This window comes from Arvicanthis niloticus, chromosome 23, assembly GCF_011762505.2.
Source record: "Arvicanthis niloticus isolate mArvNil1 chromosome 23, mArvNil1.pat.X, whole genome shotgun sequence".
Taxonomy (NCBI): Eukaryota; Metazoa; Chordata; class Mammalia; order Rodentia; family Muridae; genus Arvicanthis; species Arvicanthis niloticus.
This window is the reverse complement of record NC_133430.1, coordinates 40,623,929-40,644,798: the sequence shown is the minus strand read 5'-3', so window position 1 is coordinate 40,644,798 and position 20,870 is coordinate 40,623,929. Positions and strand designations below refer to the sequence as shown.

Genomic DNA, 20,870 nt, shown 5'->3' with positions numbered 1-20,870 from the left:
AGACACCGTTTGCTTATTGATTTGGATCCTGTGCTCTGTCCACAAAACTCTACCTTCACCTGCTGGGTCTATGTTCCTCATCTTGAGCTTGATGAACTCAAATGGCTTCTTTTACTTATGTAAATTGAGAAATCATGATTTAAAATGAAAAGAAGCAAGATTTCACACACTGGCACACTGAGAAACTGGAGCCTTTCCAGCAGGTTCAAAACACTGCTGACTTACTGGGTACTGGTCTCTGAGCACTTAGAAACAGTCCTCAAGGAACACTAACACACAGAAGCCACTATGCTGTGAACACTCATACATAACTGCTCTTATACCTTGTAACTGGTGCTATTATTCCAGTTTTATAAATGAGACTTAAAGAGCTAGGTGGTAAGTCACTGGCACGCAAGGTCACATGGCTAGCAAGTGGCACATGCAGCAGCCTGCTCTCAACTCTTTCCTGCTGGTTCTGTTTGATGTAAATTGTGATGGGGGCTGCCGAGCAGAACGACCAACCTGTACATACATACACAGGAGCTACCTAAGATCATGGCAAAGAGTCGGTGTGCATGACTCCAGGCTCCTGGCCTCCAGGACTATGGGAAATAAATTTCTGCTGTTAAAGCTATTTGGCCTAGAGCATTTTGTTATGGCAACCTGAGCCTACTATACAATCTTTCCCACTTTCTTCTTTTTTGTTAAGTCAGACCCAGGGCCCTGCAAGTGCTACGCAATGCTCATCTAGTGAACGTCATCCTCACCCAACAAACCATCGCTTTCTTTCTGGCGCTGAGTGTCCAGTGAGCTTCTCTGACATGTTCTTTGTGAAAGACTCTTGGCTTCCACTATACCAAAGAGCCTCATGAAAATAGAAAACTAAGCAGTCCTTATGTTTGAGCACTATAATTCAGTGTACTGTGCACAATCTCTATACACTGTTCTGAACTTTTCTATTTGTGTCCAGTCTGGATACCACACAGAGTGATGGTCTATCTACTTTTCCCTTTTGTTCTGTGGGGTCTAAGCACTAGGTTCATACACTAGTATGTCTTTAGATTTAAACATGGGAACAGTCAGGGCCTCAACCTGACAGCTTAAAGGACAGTCCACCATCGAATTAGAAGTGTGCTTCTGTGCTGATGAACAGGGTCTTCACGAGGAGCAGGATGATGAGTCTGCTAGATCTGTGAGGTGGACGTTTGGTAAGACAGCCACCGAGTAAGACTGTCTTCAACTCTGGTCCCATTCTCTCCTGTGTGGATTTCACAGCAAAGCTGCCAGGACCTCCTTCGAAAACACCAAGCACACCTTCCCTGTGTTCTCCCCAGACAGCCACAAGGAGGCAGAACAGGCTATGGGGAGGTCATGGGCTTTTGCTGTTTCTGCAATAAGCCACATTTAAAGTAAAAATCCATCGGCATTCCCTTGTACATCTGGAACCTTGAGCAAGGCATGCGCAGCCTCCTCAAGAGTGGGACAGACCTCCGCCGGACAGCAGCCAGCTTCTCTTCCCTCCTCCTCAGGATTACTGACTACTCCTCATACACTGAGGAAACCCCAGCAGCTCACTTCATCTAATTTACCCAAGTCCAGTTATTTTACAGCTTCCACCTTTGGTATTGACATCATGCCTTCTTGCAGGGCATTATGAGAATTAAAGTTAAGAGACAGAGCCTGTTAGAGGCAGATGCTCAACAATTTGTTAACAAGTAGCAGGGGCTGGAGAGATGACTGAGTCACTAAGAGAGTACTGCCTGCCTTTTGCAGAGGAACCAGGTTCAGTATCCTGCACCCACACGGCAGCTCACAAGCACCTGTAACTCCAGCACCAGGGGATCTGAGGGTCTGAGATGCCTCTGGTCTCTGTGGGCACTGTACTCATGTACACATACCCAAAGATAGACACAAAATTTAAAAAAAAAAAAAAAAACAACTTTTTTTTTTAAAGTCGCTAGTGTCCACGACGGTTGTTTTTCTGACACAAATGACGTTTAACCTAATGAGTTTGCATGGCACACACCACTCTGACTCATGTTCCCTTTATTACTAACCTGAAAATGGGGGCTAGAAACACACTTGGCAATTTGTTTAAACAAAGGTTCTTGGATTTTAACAAATTGTGACGGTTCAATCACATCCAAGATTTCTTCCAGCTCCCGAGGAACATGACCTATAAATAGGAACAAAACAGAAAATGAGATCCACCACTAAAATTTCCACATGATCAATTTTACTTATTATTTTAACAAAAATGTACACATATAGCAAAAAACAAAAACCAACTGAACCAGACATTATTCTATTTGTTTTGGCCTGGGATGATGGTTCAGTGGGTAAGAGTACTTGCTATGAAAGCACGAAGACCTGAGATCAAATTCCCAGCACCCACATAAAAAGACAGGCCAGACCATAAGCATGCCTGCAAGCCCAGCGCTATGGGGTGTTGAGACAGGAGCATCTCCAGGGTTTGCTGGCTGACACTAGCTCCAAATTCTATGACAAGTCACTGTGTCAAATGTTCTTTTCTGGCCTCCATGTGGATGCCCTACCCATTGCCATACACACAAAGAACATACCCGCTTCACAAAGAACTCGGCACAGGGTCTTCTGTTACAGCAGATTACTACCCTCTCACTCTTCAGGCCTTTGGAACTCCGCCCACTGCTAGCAACCAAGATATTTAACACCCAACCCAACCCCACTTTTAAAAATAATGGCTGGCACTCCAGAACAAAATTGCATTAGTCCACACCACCACAAAAGAACACATAGTCACTCAACAGGCAGCTGTCATCTTACTAGCAAACTCATTCATGTTAAGGTAGCACGGTAACCATATCAGCACACACTGACCTGTTTCCTATGCTTATATGCACACATGTGTACACACTCTCTCCCTGTCCCTCTCCCCTCTCTCTATAGCACAGTCAATCTCATGGCCTCGGGGCTGTATGCAAAGGAAAGCTTGACGATCACACAATGGAGCAAGATAGATTTAGATAGTTGTATAAGTAGAATGAAAAATAAGAAATAAAGACTATTCACTAAAAATAACATTAGAAAGCTAAATAGGCAATGAAAATATGAAGGATGGCACTCTTTCATATCTCAAGGTACAAAGGGCAGCACAGATCGCCTTCTCCTCGTGCTGTTAAGAAATGAAGTCATTTGCTGAAGCTGTACGGAATGGCCTTAGGATCACAGCTGAGGTGAGGAAGTGGGTCTTCCTATAGACCCCATCCTTTATTGACACATACATTCCCTTGGGACATAAAGCTGACAGGTGGCCTCTGCTTCCAGGCTAAGAGAGGGCTTCAGATCTGTGGTGGAGACAGTTAAGATCCATTCAAGCTACTGCTTGGGGACTCCTTACAAACACACACGCTCAGGTGATTGTCGTGTCTCATTCCCAGTGTGTCACGCTAATGGTCTGATGTGCATTGTGAGACCAGACATTGCAAGCCCTCACCCACAGTACAATTTAACATGGGAACTGGAGCAGGATGTTCAGGAATCTACCTACAGTGACAGCAAACCTTCAAGCTATGTAGAGTCACTACAAAAGTGACCTCAATGGAGCTAAGTAACTGGACACACCATGGAGCTTGGCCAGGGTTATATGGAGAGAAGCCCAGGGTTCAGAGTTCAGGAGGCAGGTTCTAGTCTACTGGCAGTGTGCCTGGGTGTGCTACTTAACTTCTCGAAGCCCCAATTTTATCACTAGTAAAAAAATGAGAACCCCGCCTGCCACAGAACTACAAAGCCAGGTTTGAGTGAGGCGTATGCTCATGCATGCTTGGCCTCACAGTGAGAGCTTGGTAAAGCACTTACTGTACCACTGGCATTCTCTGATCTTAGGTACCTACCTCTTTTTGACTGCATGTTTTAGGCCAAAATTTCATTAACCCTCTAATAACCTAAAAGGAAAAGAAAAAAAAAAGAGGCATTTAATGTTTGACATGATTTTAATGAAGATGGTTTTTTCTTAATTTTTTTTCATATTATGGAAAGGAAAAAAAAAAAAAGCTTACTGGTTCTGTAAGGGAAGGGTCTTTCTCCAGAAACTGTACTATACAATACGCCAGCTGAACAGGAAGGAAGAGGAAAGGACGGAGCATTAATTCGATCCAATGAAAGGTGGGAGCACACAGCACACTTCTCCAAAGCATCCACACTATGGTTTAACCTCACAATCACTTCATCTGAACCCTCATGAAAACAACTGGAATCCAACTATGTTGCCAGGCTAGTCTGGACTCCTGAGCTCAACATGATTCTCCTACCTCAGCTTTTCGAATAGCAAAGACTGCAGCTAAAGCTATGCTTTTCAAGTCAATGACAAAGTAACAAGGCTCCAGAGGAATTTTGTTCTTAAAGGGCACTGAGACTAGATTTTGGAGGCTACTGAAAGGCAGGGCAGCCTGAAAAGATCTCACAGACATTCAAGTCTGGGCCACCCCTCAAGCTCTGGGCTTCAGTTTCTATGGGAAAGAAGGCATTTTGTGAAAACCCAGGCAAGTGCCTATGGGGAACCTGCAAACGAGGCTTCCTGAAGAGATCAAAGGTTATACTTGCCAAAGACAGAATCTGGGGAGTGTTCCCAGTCTCAACAGGAATGCTTTCAAATAACCATGAAATGTTACATCTTGCTGCACAGACTAAAGAGAAGTTTTCTAAAGGGCTAGAAAAAATTCCTAAACAGGAAACCTATCCTCTTAAAAAACAAAATTTTGATGGTGTGCTAAATCTGGAACATATGGACTAATTCTTTCCTCAAAATACAGAGTTTCACATTTAAGAAGGAACACTGCTTAGAAAAATGTGTTACATTTTAATGCAAACTCAAAAGAGAAGGGAGCCAGAGCCTTAGAACACTAAACTTAAAAATACCACTCCATCAATTATGCCTCCAGTGACTGGAGTGCAGTGCTCAGCACAGCAGTCACAATGAGGGCAGCCCAGGGCCTGAGTCTCAGCACTGCTCCTGATAGGTGTGGCTCTGTTCTGAGACAACACACTGTACAGCCAAGGCAATCCTTCTGCGTCAGCCTGTTAGATGCTGAGACGACATCTGCGAGTGGCCACACCCCAAAAGATCTGATTTTTAAAGTAATGAGGGATTTATAAAAAGAACAATGTGCAGTGCTGTGGTGAAGCCCAAGGGGGCAGAGGGCAGTTAAAAGCCCAGGGCACAGTGAGACAGGACTAAGTATTCAAGAACAGTCAGCTCGTTACAAGGCCCCAAGATGCCTCCCTCACCCAGTACACCCTCACATGCCTTACATTCACATGCATCCTACTATGGGCAATCTTTGCGACAGGGAACCTTGTGAACATGGAAGTCTGCGATGAAATAACAGAGCAAAGCCTATTCCTATCTTAAAAATAGTTCCATGATTCTACTGTGTGGGGAAATAAAAGGCATACTTTCATACTTTTCTTGGGGAGTATTTTAAGCTTTAACATAACCTTTCCTTTAAAATAAAAATTTAAAAAAAAAGGAAAGAAAACAAATTCTTCTAAGAAATAGTCCACAAACTTTTCATTTTGTTTCAGAAGGTGTACTTAAAACTAGGTGTGGTGGCTCACCCCTGTAATCCCAGCACTCAAGGAGGAAGAAGCAAGACTACAAATTTCCAGCCATCTCTGGCCACAGGGGAGACTCTATCAACAAAAGAGTTTGAATTGGAAGCTCTACCTGGGCATGGAAGAGTGACAAACTCCTGACAGTGTGTAAAGGGAGCAACACTTTCACCAGGAACTGTTTGTGTTCTGCCTTAAGTGGTAGAGCGAAGCCATTGATAATACTGGGAAAAAGAAGAGAGAGGGTTAGCAATGTTAACCCACACACTGAACCCGGACAAGCTGTTGTTATGAGCTGGCTAACTCTTAATTTATATTTGTCCAAAAAACACAGCCAATCCCTCCCACCAATGACATTCAAGCCTTTTTTTAGTTAAAGAGATCATTTATTAAGCAGGAATTTTAACAGAAGTAAATTTGATTATGAACAGTAGACAGTGCCCGAAGCTTCTTACCAAACCATGTTTTGCCCTCCCTCTGTTCCTCTGTACAGCTGCCCACCAGCTAACATTCTCTTAAAGCAAGAGCTGTCTGTCTCCAGACCGCCTAGCTGCCCTGCTCTTTCAACATCCTTGCCATCTCCAGAAACCATTTCTCTTCATTCCTGAAACCTCTGCCAGCCTTGGGAGGTCACTGAGAGGAAGCAGGGAGACCCACCTTTTCCTCCTCTTATTAGAAGGAAAGACTAAGCAATTGCTCTGCCCAGCTCTATCAGCTGCTTGGTTCTACCTCTGAGGGCAGCAGCTGTCTACAGCTCCACACTTGGCTATGCAGTCTTTCCAATTCATTATAAACCTGCTTTCAGCAGACATGAGAAAGGACAGGTGGCCTACATGCTAGGCCTAGAGAATAAGGTGCTTTGCTGTCACTGGCCTGACACCCAATCAGACTTCATCACTGAAAAAGCTGTGAGCTTCTTCGGGTCATTTGTGGGGAAGTTAACAATATGTAATTATGGAACAAAGAACAAAGTCAGCTCTTTGGAGTCACTTGGGAAACAGGCTAAGCACAAATGAGAAACAAGGTACGTGGATCAAGAGCTCCAGGCCCGCCAGCATTCCCTTCTGCCCCGGAACAGGACCTGCAGAGTGAGGCTCACCTGAAACCAGCAGTTAATAGCAAATTCTTACCTTCCTAATATTTCCAGCAGTTCAGCTACACCATTGAAGTGTTCTGTTTCATAAACAAACCTGAGAAGAGAAAGAAGAGAGAAAAAAGGAGGGGAGGGGTGAAAGAGTAGGGAGGGGAGGGAAAGAAGTTAGCACATTATCTTCAGCTACTGAAGGTTTACTTAATGTTTTTGCAAAGACATCAGCTTTACCCTCTTACTGCTCACCATCAACTTACCTTAGAAAAATATTGTTAATTTGTTTTCGGATAAATGCTCTAAGCCCGAGAAACTTGCCATAAATCCTGTGCAAGACTGTTTTTAAATAGTCCCGTTCTCGAGGGTCTTCACTGTCAAATAGCTCCAAAAGCTGTTGGTGTTATGAACAACAGTAGAATAGAAGGCTGTCAGAGACGGTTTTAGTAGAGAATTTAGAAATTCTATTGTTCATTATTTACAATCCCTCTGTTCCTTTCTTCCCTCTTCAGAAAGCTACACCGCAGTAGCCTTTGGGGAAGCCAGCTACACTGAGAACAGGGTTTTCTATCCTGGGAAAAGATCATGCTGCAGCAGCAGTAACAGCCACAGCCAATGCAGTACTCACGTGACCAATAGACCATTTTCTAAGAAATCTACATAAGTGAGTCCTTCTGTGAGGTAGTTTTATCCTGCCTTACAGAGGAGCAAACTGGAGCCCAAAAAGCTTAAGTAACTTGCTGGTGATGCTGGGATGTGAACCCACAGAATGCTTAAAGTCCTCAGTCCTCAACTGTATGTCACTAACTCCTGGGTTTTTCAGTACACACAGGAACATGAATTCAAGTTAAGCCCTTCAGCTATACCAGAAGGCTCAAGAAGATCAAACAACCTAACCCAAAGCAGACACTGAAATTCCCAATGACCCCAGCAATGTTGTTAGTCTGAATTGTTATACAAGTCTGCCCAGGGTGGAAATCTCAACAAAGTAAACATGTCCTATGCTGTGTGAATGGCATGATTTAGGTTTGGATCATTTACAATTTTAGCCACAGAATTCTGATAACATGGTCCCAAGTCTTATGCCATAAGAGAGAAAACAAGTTTAGTCTTAAGTGAAGTAGATTGAAGTAGATTCAATCTAATTCCTGTAAGAAATCCCAAGGTTCTTGTTTTGTAACACATGTTGAAGAGATGGGAACAAAGCTCAGTGACAGAACTCATTCATTCATATTCATTCTCTCTCTCTCTCTCTCTCTCTCTCTCTCTCTCTCTCTCTCTCTCTCTCCTTCCCTCCCTCCCTCCCTCTCCCTTTCTGTCTCTCCTTCTTTCTCTCTCTTTGTGTGTGTATGTGTATGCATTTATATATAAGCATTATATATAGATATATATGATTATAGGCATTATAATCCCAGTACTCAGAAAGCTAAGACTAAAAGACCTTGGAGTTCAAAGATAGCTAAATTAACAAAATCAGCTGGTTCTAAAATTTATAAAAGTCACCTAGAGGGCCAAAGCAAGTTTGATCTCAGTTTTAAAATTCAATATAAAGCTACAGTAATCATGAGTATGCTACTGACATGTGGTAGATATGTAAGTCAGCAAAACAGAGTAGAGTCTACCAAAAACTTTCAAATTCATGGTCAACTGGTTCCATGGGATGCCAAGACACTTCAGTACAAGAAGAAGGTCTTCAAGCAAAGGTGCTGGGACAAGCAGATAGACACATATAGAATGCTAAGTCAGACCTCGAGCTCGTACTACAAATTCAAATGAACTCAAAATGGATAATCAGCCTAAAGACAAGAGTAAATGATAAATTAAAGAAAACATAAGAATAATCTTCACATCTCCAAATCAAGTGATTTTTTTTAACTCGGACAAAAAATAAACAAAACAAAATGAACTGAACTGAAAACATTGGGGATGGTTGTAGAATCCTGTAAGTATGTTTAAAATTCCTCAGCTGGTGGGCTGGGAGGTGGGAGATAGAGACGCCATCTCCAGAGCCCATGTAAAAAGCTGGATGGTACATGCTCATCATCTCAGCACTGGGAAGAGGAGACACAAAGATTCCTGGGGCTCACTGGCCAGGCAACTCACCAGCCTCCACATGCACACATGTACATGTGTACACACACCTGAGCCCCATACATACATTTAGACACACAGATGTAGACTACTGAATTGTAAACTCCAAAAGGGTGATTTTATGTTATATAACTTACAATTTAACAAATCTGCAATTTTGTAAAAATGATACTGGGAAAATTTCTCTGAGTTTCTCATTTATACATAAATGAGTCCAAGTAATGGAGCTGTAAATGAGGCTGAGCCTGTCAACAAAGAGGAGGCAGTAATCAAATGGACATCATTTTGTTTCATATTTTTGTTTGATAAAAGACAGTTCTAGGCAAACTTTATTAACTAAAAATAAAGTAACTTCAAATACAGCAGGAAGTGAAAACTAAACAATAGCCTGGACAGGGAACCAGGGCACAAGTTTGGCCTCTCACTGCTCGCATCCATCATCTGTTCTATCTGTTCATTCTAAGTGAGTGTTTTGAGTGAATATTAATTGGTGTATACTGAGGCCTAGCCAATGAGCAAGGAGGTGCCAGGGATCTAGTGATATGCAAGTCAGATGTACTCTGCTTTCAGAGTCTAGTCTAATGGTGTATAAATAAACAAAAAGCACAAGTATTTCAGTGTTGTACAAATGTGTGATGGATCTATCGCCTCCTCGTGGAAGGGTAGAAATAGAGAGCACTTTCAGGGAAAGTGATACATACAGCCGTACACACACACTATATACACTACATACATACACACACTATACACTACTTATATACACACACTACATACATACACACATACTATATACTACATACATACACACTATACACTACATATACACACACACAACATATACACACTATACACTACATACATACACACACTACATACACACACACCACATACTACATACATACACACACTACATACACACACACCATACACTACATACATACACACACTATACATTACACACATACTACATACACACACTATACACTACATACATACACACACACACAAGAACTGGGACAAATGTTTATATTTATCAGCTTTTTGCTACTATAACAAACTACTTATTAAAAAATGATTTTTTTTCAATCTCAATTTGAAAGCTGACTGTCCAAATGGCATAACATACATAGCTCCACAGCAAGGGCCACTAGACCACACTGATATGGGGGTGAATTATACAGGTATACAACAATAAGGAAGTGAGTAGATTACAACTCCAACCAAGAACGAAGAGAGAGACTGGTATCTTAGAAACCCTACCAAGAGTGTGCCCCAAATGCCTTAGGGGCCTCCCACTCATCTCCACATCTTAAAGGTTCCTCATCATTTCTCAAACTATCACCTTGACTACCAAGTGTCCAAACACAAAAGACTCTTGGTTGGGGGCATGTGGGTGGGTTTTGGGGGGGAGGGTTGTCACTTAAATCATGCCCAAACTAATACAATGTTCCCAGGGAATATGGAATAGGCCAGGCAGCAGCCTAACTGACAGATGACACTTAGCAATAACAGTCACATCTCTGCCTACTTAGCAATAAAATAAACAAGGATGTATTGAGGTCTTTCATCATGCCATACATGTCCTTGCTGCTGGGCACACAGAGTGCTGGACAAACTTCCAGCTAACTATGAGAGGTAACCAGCAAGTTAACAATTTACTTGCACAGGTAAGCATTCTACTTAGAAAAAAAGGCATGTGGCATTAATAGGCCAGAAAGGAGAAGGAAGAATCTGTGTGCTTCAGCCCGACTCATTATCTATCTTGTTATGTAAGAGATACTCGAAATTACACAAGACAGCTAACCCACCTACTGCATTCCAGTCCTTAGCTATGGAAATTATTAACCATTTTAAGTTCTATTTTTAATTGGGTTTCTACTTTAAGTGAAAGGGCTTAATGAATAATGTGCGGCTAACATAAGAAGAGGTTTGTGGGGGTGGAATGGTAGCAAAACTTGAATGATGCATCACCAGCGCTGCTGGAGCGCTCATCTTAAGTGTAACAACTATACAATTAAAGATTAACTAAATACTTCACTAGGGTTTCAAAAACAAACAAACAAGAAGGAAAAGGCTGTCTTAGTGAGGACCTTTGCAGAGTCCTCTAAACACACCACCTTCTGTGACAAAGATGAACTGTGGTATTCAGCTGCCCCCGCTGGCCTGGACAGCACAGTTCTGACAACAGGATGATGGGGCTATGGCATATAGGCCAAAGGGGAGACGCAGGAGCAGTTCTGACTTCCACACAACTTCTCCATATCTATAGATTATGTCATCCACCATACCATAATCAACTTGTCAAAGAAAACCTCGAGTTTACAAATTGTTACAAAGCAAAGAGAGATATGTTAACGCACTGAATCCAACTTGAAAGAAAAAAAGAAAGAAAGAAAGAAAGAAAGAAAGAAAGAAAGAAAGAAAGAAAGAAGAGAGAAGAGAAAAAGAGAAGAGGAGAGGAGAGGAGAGGAGAGGAGAGGAGAGGAGAGGAGAGGAGAGGAGAGGAGAGGAGAGGAGAGGAGAGGAGAGGAGAGGAGAGAAGAGGAGAGAAGAGGAAAGAAAAGCCTCCTTGAGTCTAACAGAAGTCAACTGTGTTAGGATTTAGAATGAAAATATAAACATACACCACGCTCTCCTACCTCACCCCCACCCCGTACTTTACCTACTGTACCCCTAACCCTCAGCAGAAGGACCTGGAGAACATAGCAGACTGTCAGATTTTGTGTGGGTTTCCCAACCTGGAAAATGGACAAAAAGTAGCAGGGTCTCCATCCTCCAAGCAGGCATGAGCTAGATTTGATGACCCAGCAAGGAGAAGCACCGGCCAGAGCAGCTTCACAGTCTACTGTCCATACCCTTTGCACCCGTGTGTTTCAGTGTTCTAAAGAGTTACAGTCTGAGACTAGAGAACATGACAAGTGTGCCATCTCAGATATCATATACTGCTAAATGAAGCATTACCAAGGTAACCGGAGTAAGTGCACCCTGCGTACTTCAGTGAGGTCTCAGCCAGTGCTCTCTCCCCTCTGAACTCCCAGTTTGAGGGTAAGGCAGAAGACCAGGAGGTCTCCTTTGAGGGACACTCGGATCCTGAGGAAAGACATAATAATAATCTAGGGGTTCTCAGGGCTGGCAGGGTCCTGCTCGACTATCCTGCTGTGAGCCACCACATGCAGAGTACCACAGCTGTAAATACAACATGTACACACGCACACAACCCAGAAGCACAAGCATTAAGTGGGTCATGGTACATGAGCAGGTAATGATGGCTATTATTTAGAACCAGTAGACAGTCTACCAAATGAGCAACTCCAAAGAAAAAAGAACACTGCAAGGAGTAGGGAAAACTTGCAAAAAAAGCTCAACATTCTCAGAGCTCCAACCCTATTAGGTTCCTGAAACAAATGAGAGATGCTGTAACAGATGACAATCACAAAATTTAATTTAAAAAAAAATAAGAGCTTTTGGAAGTCAAAATGAGGAGAAAATACACATCTTGGCAGAAGGACTGTAACATTAAGCGGCAAGCTAGTACCTTGCAGCAGTCAGCAGGGGCACGTGGAAGAAGAGACGACAGGTCTAGAAGCAGAGCAGAGACTAGGAGACAACCAACCAACCAACCAGAAAGAATGAGGACAGGAAAACAACATAAAGAAAGCAAATTATCTAAGAAACAACTCAGTGCAATTTCCCCAAGGCATTGTGGGGTGGGGAAGGCATGTATGTGTCCTTCTATAAATACAGCTCATGCACAAGAAATGAAGGTCTCAAAAACCTCCAGAGCTCTAAAAAAGACAACAAATTGTACTATGCTCATTTTCTCAATACCAACCCTGAAAGCCATGAGTCAATGAAGCGATTCCTTAAATACCTCAGGACAGATTACCAAAACAATGTATGTGAGTAGTTAAGTATATGTGCAAAATGTATGTAAATAGTAAAAAGTGTTACCAGACAAGTAATCTCCAAGAATCTGCATCTCACCCATGCTTTCCTCCAAAACATCAAGAGGTAAGATGTAGCAAATGAGACAAAGTTAAGTGAACAAATACATGTCCCAAAGAAAGGCAAAAGGAGTTCCCAGGGTGAGGCTGTGGGCAGAGCTGGGAAAGCAACCAGTACAGACTAGAAAGAACAGGATGAGCAGGACTTCAAGAAAAAGAAAAGGCCAAGACAGACAAACTGGCATGTGCATGTGTGTGTGCCTGTGCATTTGAGACTGTGTGTGTGTATGTGTGTGTGTGTGTGTGTGTGTGTGTGTGTGTGTCTCCTAGGAGAATTAAGGGAGGAACAACTGGCCAACAGAGGAAAGAACCAGGTGAAACATGCGGCAACTTTTAACTTTAGGGTTTAAAACGCTCCATGCTAGGTGGAGAGACTGACTGCTGGCTTTTCCTGGCGCACCCTCAGGTCCTCTGGCTGTCCTTCCCACCTTGCCATTCAACCCGGAGTGCCGCACAGGGTTCACTCAGCAGTAGATGGAGTCACTCTGAAGCTGGGGCTTGTACGTAGCTCAAGTAGCTCATCAGTGAACTCTGGTAAACTGGGCTGGCCAGGGTGTATAGCATAGGGATTCCCCCTCCGCCCCTCTGTAGTTTTTTAGATCTCTTGGTAGTCAGGGTCTTACTTTGTAGACCAGGCTGACCTTGAACTCACTGAAATAATCCACCTGACTACTCAGTACTAGGATTAAAGGTGTGAGCCACCACACCCTGCTTTTTTTTTTCTTAGCTAGGGAAGTGTTCCAGCTCTACTTATAAAGCTGAGGGAAGGATGCCCTTAGCAGCCTTCAGACCCACCTGAAGACTTGCTGCCTAGAAGTCTGCCCCTGGGCACTAGGCAGGAATAAACGTGTTCCACTTCTCAGTAACTCCCACCTGGTGGACAGGGACTTCTTTTCCTCTTCTATCCCTGGAGGACCTCTGGGGACTTGTCTTCATTGGTAGCTCTTTCTCCAGCTACCCAGCGTTCGGTGGTTTACATGCCTCTGGTATTGTGTGCAATATCTTTGACTGACACGTGTATCTAACACTGAAAAGTAAGTGCAGACTGCAACTTGCCTACTGTTCTCTACTCTGACAAGCCAGCCAAGCCCCCAGCCAGGGACTCGAGTCTGCCTGGTCTTCTCTTACCCTCCACTTAGAAGGCTCCACTGCTGTGGCCAGCTGTGGCCCTCTCGTTCCCTGCTTTACCCGTCTACCCACCTATCTTCTGTAAGATTGTCTAGCATGTCAGCTGCAGTGCAAAGGTAAGTAGACAACACCTGATATTAAGCAGTCAGTTGGTATACTGGCCCTGTTAGCAGTGTTGGAGTCAGGCTCCAGTGGGACAAAGGGGTTTCTCACAGTCTTTTTCTCTCAGAAGCAGGGAATTTATATTCCCTTTAATGCCTTGACTCAATTTTTTCCTCATAAAATAGTCACTGATAAGCTAATTTTTAAAAACAAATGCCATTAAGTATGCTACATTGTGGTTTAAAATGACTAACAAGTTCTGGGAAGAAAGATACTTGATTTTGAATCTTAAATTTTTTTTTTTTAAAATTAGATCTGAATGGGCACAAAGTATGAATACTGTTTCTTCATGTAAGACCTGTGGAAAGGGTTTGAAGATTTGCAATGGGAGAAGTATTCTGTCTAAATAATTAAAAAATAATAATAATAATAATAAAGGTATTTAAGCAAAAAAAAAAAAAAAAAAAAGTTCATGCTGGAAGAGAGAGTTTTCTCTCACAGGGGAGCGACCGTACTTTGCCGGAAGACCACACATCCAAGACTATGTGGGCAGCACAAATTGGTTAAAAGGTGGGGCAGAGAGCTGGAGAAATGGCGTAGTGGTTAAGGCCCTGCACACCTCTAGAGGACACAAGCTTGATCCTAACATCCAAATCGGACATCTCAGGTCCTCTACTGCCTGTGCACATGCCTACAAACATATTCACATACTTACACGAATATACATAAGGAAATAGTAAAATAAATCTGTATTTTAAATTTATTTTAAGTATTTTTAGAAGAATACAAAGTGGGGTGGGTGGGGAAGAGGTCTGTGAGGAAATGGGGTAGGAATGTGATCAAATCACAAACAAAATTCTCAGCAAACCGGTAACATTCTAAAAAGAAACCCAGGCTGGTTGTAATGGCACAGGCCTTTAACCCCAGCATCTGGGAGGCAGGGACAGGGGAACGTACACAGTGAGTTCCAGGCCATACACACAGGCCTCCATAACAGACGTGTCTTTTAAAAAGAAAAAAGTTAACCTCACCCTAAAACAAACACAACAAATTAGTCCATAATAAAAGAAAGGCACTCACAGCACCTGGGATATAAACATGACCACACACACACAGCCATACAAATAAAAATAGTATGCTCTAATTTAATTAGATTTTATGTCACAATTACAATAGACCTGGGAGAGGAAAGCCTTACATACTTCTCCATATAAAGCAGCATTTTTGAGAACAGCAGAAATTTTCAAGAAATCTAAGTGTAAGAGTACGTGCTTTTCAATTCCAGCACTTGGGAAGTAAAGACAAGATCCAAGTTCAAGGGAAAGGTAAGATGGAGGGGTGTGGTTGTGGTGCTGAGTTAGTTGCAGGCAAGATGGCTCAGGGCGTAAAGGTGCTTGCTGCCAAGCCTACATTCCTGAATCCAATCCCCAGGATCTATCTGGTAGAAAGGACAGAACTGACTCCTGCAAGTTATCCTCTGACTACCATGCACCACACATGTGCAGGCACAAACTAAGTGCTTTCTATGCATTATTTTACAAAAGACACGTTCAAGCAGATAATGAATAAAACTGGATGTTCTAAATGTCTTCATCCAAAGACACAGCACTACAATTCAAGCTCCATGTTTCTGGCTCTGCTGGCAATAGCTATTCTGAAATGAAAAGCTGAGTCCCTTGGAAGTCCCTGGACCACATGCTGCACACTTGGGACCCACAAGCATTGCACAGCTAGCTCTATCAGCAAGCCAAGGTCAGCCTCCATCACTGTCCATCAAGTCTTTTCTATATACCCTCCAAACATCATGTGTTCTCTATGGGTCTTGCCTTAGTGCACCCGCGAGCACATGTGTATGTGTGCATGTGTGCGTGTGTGTGTGTGTGTGTGTGTGTGTGTGTGTGTGCGCGCGTGTGTGCGTGTGTGCGTGTGTGTGTCTATCTCAGCTGACATCACTCTGCCAATCGGCTGGCGTCTGTGGAAGCAGCAAGAAACTACAGCACACCACTGTAAGTTTTTTTGGCATGTTTCTCTCTAGGGAGTCCTGACAAATGAAGCTCAACTATGCAATGTAAGGTAGACCAAATATATGCGCATAGTTAGGGAATAATCTTTCATCACATGTCCTTTCACATGCTTGCTTTCTCCTGTGTCTACCTCAGCTAAACGTTCCTTCACTTGTGCTTGCTGCAGCAAAACAGCATCCAACTGACTTTCCAAAGAACCCTTAAGTTTCCACTTTCAAGTGTGGGTTTCTGGCAATCATCAGGCTTGATAGCAATCCTCACTGGCCCCTTACAGAGGTCTGGAGTCAAATGCTAGTCTAACGATGAGGAGGAAATGGGGTGTTCTGTTAGCTGGTGAAGCTAACACCCCAGGCAGAAATGTATTTTCTAGTTTATTTGCTGTAGCCTCTGGGAGACAAATGTAAATACTCTGAGATATTCAGGGAACTTGTTTGGAAAATATCTTTGTGTTTGAGTGGGGATTCAAAGTCTCAAGGACTTTACTTCAGACAAGAAGCTAAAAGTCATTCACAGCTTTGTTTGGGCAATGTCCAGCTTTATCTTGAGGCTTTAAATACATAACATCAAAAGATCACTTTTGAGGTCAAACTTAATGATTTGTGTAATTTGCATAATAATTATGCCACTTTGGTCTAAATATAACTGCAAATGTGAAGTGCAAATTACTAAATAGCTATCTCCAGCAGTAGGTATGTTATAGGGATTCTTGACTTGTGTCTCTTAGCAACCACTGACTGTGTGATTTAGAGAGCAGTTGAAGGCAATCTTTAGAAAGATGCTGCTAGAGAGCCACAGTGATTCACCCAAAGAAACAGTCCACGGCTGGCAGTCAGCCTGTTTCTAGAAGAAGGGGTGGGAATGGCGGTCAGAAGAAACCATTTCCCAAGACCCCTTAAGTAAATGAAAATAACCTTTATTAACAGCAAGCGTTGTTCCGTGAGCTGTGGCAGGCTGCAACTTACACAAATCTAAAAGCTACACTGCCACATACATGGTACACTACACAGTAGCCATCTTTGACAAAAATTAGATGATTACATTTTTAAAATGATAGAGGTTCTATAAATCTCAACTTTATAAAAATCACAATGTTGCTCAAGTAGGGCAGTCAGAATTTTCCTGGATGAATAACAAGGCCCTTCAAATGGAAACTCAAAAACTCTGGAACAAAACCCAACAAGACAGGCTGTTCTGTCTGGAAATCATTCATAATCCAGACTTCCAGCTTTTCTTTAAAAGCCCAAGGAGCCCAGACACCTGGCTTGCTCACTGTCTGGCCGAGATGATGCAGGCTAGTGGGAGTGGTCAAAACAGAAGAGTCACCACACTCTGCCATCACAACCACACTGCCTCTGTGTCGCCTGTCCTCTGTAAACATCTAAGCATTCATTCCTGCTTCAAACACACATTCAAACACAACACTGGTCAGAGGACATAAGTTGGCAAAGTGGAACTGTTAATTTAAAAGAAGAAAAAGATGAGCCATCTAAGCCATAGGGTACCCAAGAAATTTAGAGTAAAAGTCAGATGTCAAATAATCATAAGATGCTTGGCAAATATAACAGGCTAATAATGGATAACTTCACAACCTGAAGCCATAAAAGAAAATACAATGTAAAATGCTATCAAGGGCTGGAGAGATGGCTCAGAGGTTAAAAGCACTGACTGCTGCTCTTCCAGAGGTCCTGAGTTCAATTCCCAGCAACCACATGGTGGCTCACAACCATCTGTAATGGGATATGACACCCTCTTCTGGTGTGTCTGAAGACAGCAACAGTACTCATACATTAAAAAATGAATAAATAAATTGTAAAAAAAAGAAAGCTATCAAATGAAAGTTGATCTTCAGTGAAAAAAGTGATAGCAGACAACAGATAAGCAGTGCTCCCAGCCTTGTTGGGAGCTTCACTAACTGCATCCTGACATTAAAACGGACCTGCTAACATACTGTGGCTATCTGACAGCTACTTTCCAGATGAAGAAAGTGACAGACAGCACAGTAGTGCAACTTGCCCAGGGTCATACAGTGAAAACTACTAGAGCTGGGCTTGGTGACATGTGTGTGCATCCTTAGCACTCAGGAGGCAAAGGCAGGAAGATGGTCACAGGGTTGAGGTCGTCCTGGTCTATCCAACAAGTCCCAGGCCAGCCTGGGTGACACAGTGAGACTCTATCCTAGAACAAATAACAAGTCAGTCTGAACTCAAACCAGCCTCTAGACTTAACCACCTACCCACTCTGCTTCATGGCAGGGAAGAAGTCAAGTACTGAACAGGCACTTGAGATGCCACAGAAAGCAAGCTCCAGATTTTAAAAGGGCAAGACCAGAGGCTAAAACGAAGGAAATACAATGAATACCAGTCATAAAATGACTATAGAAACATAGGAAGGCTTAATGTGCAAATAAACTGTGGTTTCTGAAAAAGGCAAAGAAAATGAGAATGTACTTACAACAGAAGCCTCCTTGTTCGTTATGGCATATAGGGTTCTTTTAAATGCAAAACAGGGTAGACAGATCAAAAAAACAGGAAAAAGACAATCACATGCTCTCCAGAATTATCAACAATCTGATATATTTCCTTCTAAAACTGTTACTACATAATGCTATGGTCTAAACGTGCTCCAAACTCATGTTTTGGAAACTTGTTTTCTAATCCCACAGAGTTGGAACCATTTGGGAAGTGTTCAGATCACAATAATACCCATGAATGGAGTCCCACCATGATAAGAAAGTGACTGCAGGAGTACCCCATTTGCACCCTGTACCTTGTACCCTTGCCATGTGAGAACCCAGTGACAGGATGCTGGTCAGATGTCAGTCAGCACACGGATGTTGAACTGATTTCCAGATCTGTGAGAAGGGAGTTTCTGCTCTTTAGAAATTTCCCAGTCACAGGTACAGCAGTTTCAGCCTGAACCACATATTTGCTCTCAGTTTTGCACCATGATCCGAAAATAGTAAAGGGAAAGTTCCAGAAATAATTACAAAGTTTTAAACAGTCGTTCTGAGTAGCGTGAGAAAGCCTCAGTATCCCTGTGCATTTTACCCAAACATGAATTGTCTGTATCCATGTTGGGTCATCAGTGCCAGCTCATGCCCACCACTGCATCGCAGTACTTAGATACAGGAGTCAGTGTTGCCTATGGCTTCAAGATCCACTGGGAGCTCGAAGCACATCTCTCATGTAAAGGAGAAAAGGTCTTTAGAATTAACTAAGACAAAAACACAGACATGCCTTTCCCCTAAAACAACAGACCCAGACTCAAAGGCTAAAGGATTCTATAATGTGCATGTACCACTTCAAAACAGACCACAGATCTCATTCTTCTTACTAATGAATGTTCTACCACACGAATGCCTATAGTTTCTCCAATCAATCCTGATGAAGACGTATTAAGTTGTTTTCTAATCCTGTAATCAACAACACTGAAGCATTTGGTATCTTTGTAGGCACATTTGGTTGTATTGCATCAAACCGCTAGGTTAACACTTGACAGAATGCTATGAGATTTCCTCCTCAGAACTGAGCACTTTAGTAAACAGATGCCATGTGCACTTTATCACTTACAGGCACTTATCTTCCGATGGGCTTTTGACTTACTCAGAAGAGTCCCCTCCACCCAAACCTCTGTTATAGCCCTTCTCCTGTCCCAACACCACAGTTTAATGTATCTGAATCAATTACTTTTTTTCTTGCAGTACTCAGAACTATTTAATTAGTTATCTTTTTCAAAAATGTATCCCATGAACTATAAAGATTCTAAATTTTAAAACCCAAAACTAGAATTTTAATTAGGACTATACTAGCTGGGTACTATCATGGTACATGCCTTTAGTTCCAGCACTCAGGAAGCAAAGGTACGTGGATCTCTACGTTAGAGGCCAGCCTGGTCTACAGAGTGCATTCCAGGACAACCAAGACTACCCAGAGAAACCCTGTCTCAAAGTGTGTGTTTAGGGGGTGGGGAGAACCTATGGAACTATACTAAATATACAAACTAACTTAGATTACATAAATATATTTATGATGGCAAATTTACTTTAATCTAGCAATATATTGCATTCCAAAATTTATTCAATGCTCTGTAAAATGTTACTGTTGTTTCACATATATTTAAATTTTTGTTTAAAAACTAGGAATACAGTTTAGCAGTAAAATATATAATTAGCCAATGTAAGGCTCTGGGTTAAACTCACAGCACTAAAAGAGTATTCCAAAGGGTGAAGGTATTTTAATTAATATTAGAACCAAGCAGACATGGTGACATGAAAAGGGTCTGAAAGGATGAGTATTTAATGACAATGAGATTCCCAGAGAGAACCAGGAAGTGACCTGTACACGTCATTCCATAAGAAGCCCACTTGTGACTTAAGAAGACACTGAGTCTCAGAAGTATCACCAATAATGTGTTTTATATTGAAGGCAAGAACACTGTGGATCCATACTTCCAACTAAGCAAAGCAGATCAAGCAACTGCACTGGGGTGGTGTGTCTTACTTTGCCTACTTCTAGCCTGTTGATGCTGCAATTTACGTGATGTGAGTGAGCCACCCAAGCTTAGGACGTGCTGTGAGCATGCAGAAGAGCCCCTCCTCAGCTCTACAAGCAGGAGCAAACTGGGAAATTGGGGTGGGGGGGGGAGGTTATAAATCTCAGAGCCTGCCTCTGGTAAGCTACTTCTCCCAGCAAAGCCACACCTCCCAAAGGTCCCTAAACTCCACCAAGCAGGAACCAAGTGTTCCAATACCAGAGGCTGTGAAGGGACATTTCTCATTTAAGCCACCACACTTCAGCCTGTGAAGACCTCCCAAGGGCTGAGCTGCAGGTGTGTGACACTTCTTTAAATGACAGTTACACAGCTCAA

At 42.5% G+C, this 20,870-nt stretch overlaps 1 protein-coding gene across 1 annotated transcript in view; it reads right to left on the bottom strand.

Moving 5' to 3' along the window:
• Window positions 1-20,870, bottom strand: part of Ppp2r5e (protein phosphatase 2 regulatory subunit B'epsilon) — a 144,820-nt gene that overhangs the window by 7,655 nt on the left and 116,295 nt on the right. The window contains 7 exon segments of the mRNA XM_076921996.1: window positions 2,040-2,143; window positions 2,146-2,158; window positions 3,855-3,905; window positions 4,020-4,073; window positions 5,687-5,795; window positions 6,702-6,761; window positions 6,919-7,049. Of these exon segments, the coding sequence (XP_076778111.1) occupies window positions 2,040-2,143; window positions 2,146-2,158; window positions 3,855-3,905; window positions 4,020-4,073; window positions 5,687-5,795; window positions 6,702-6,761; window positions 6,919-7,049 (522 nt within the window).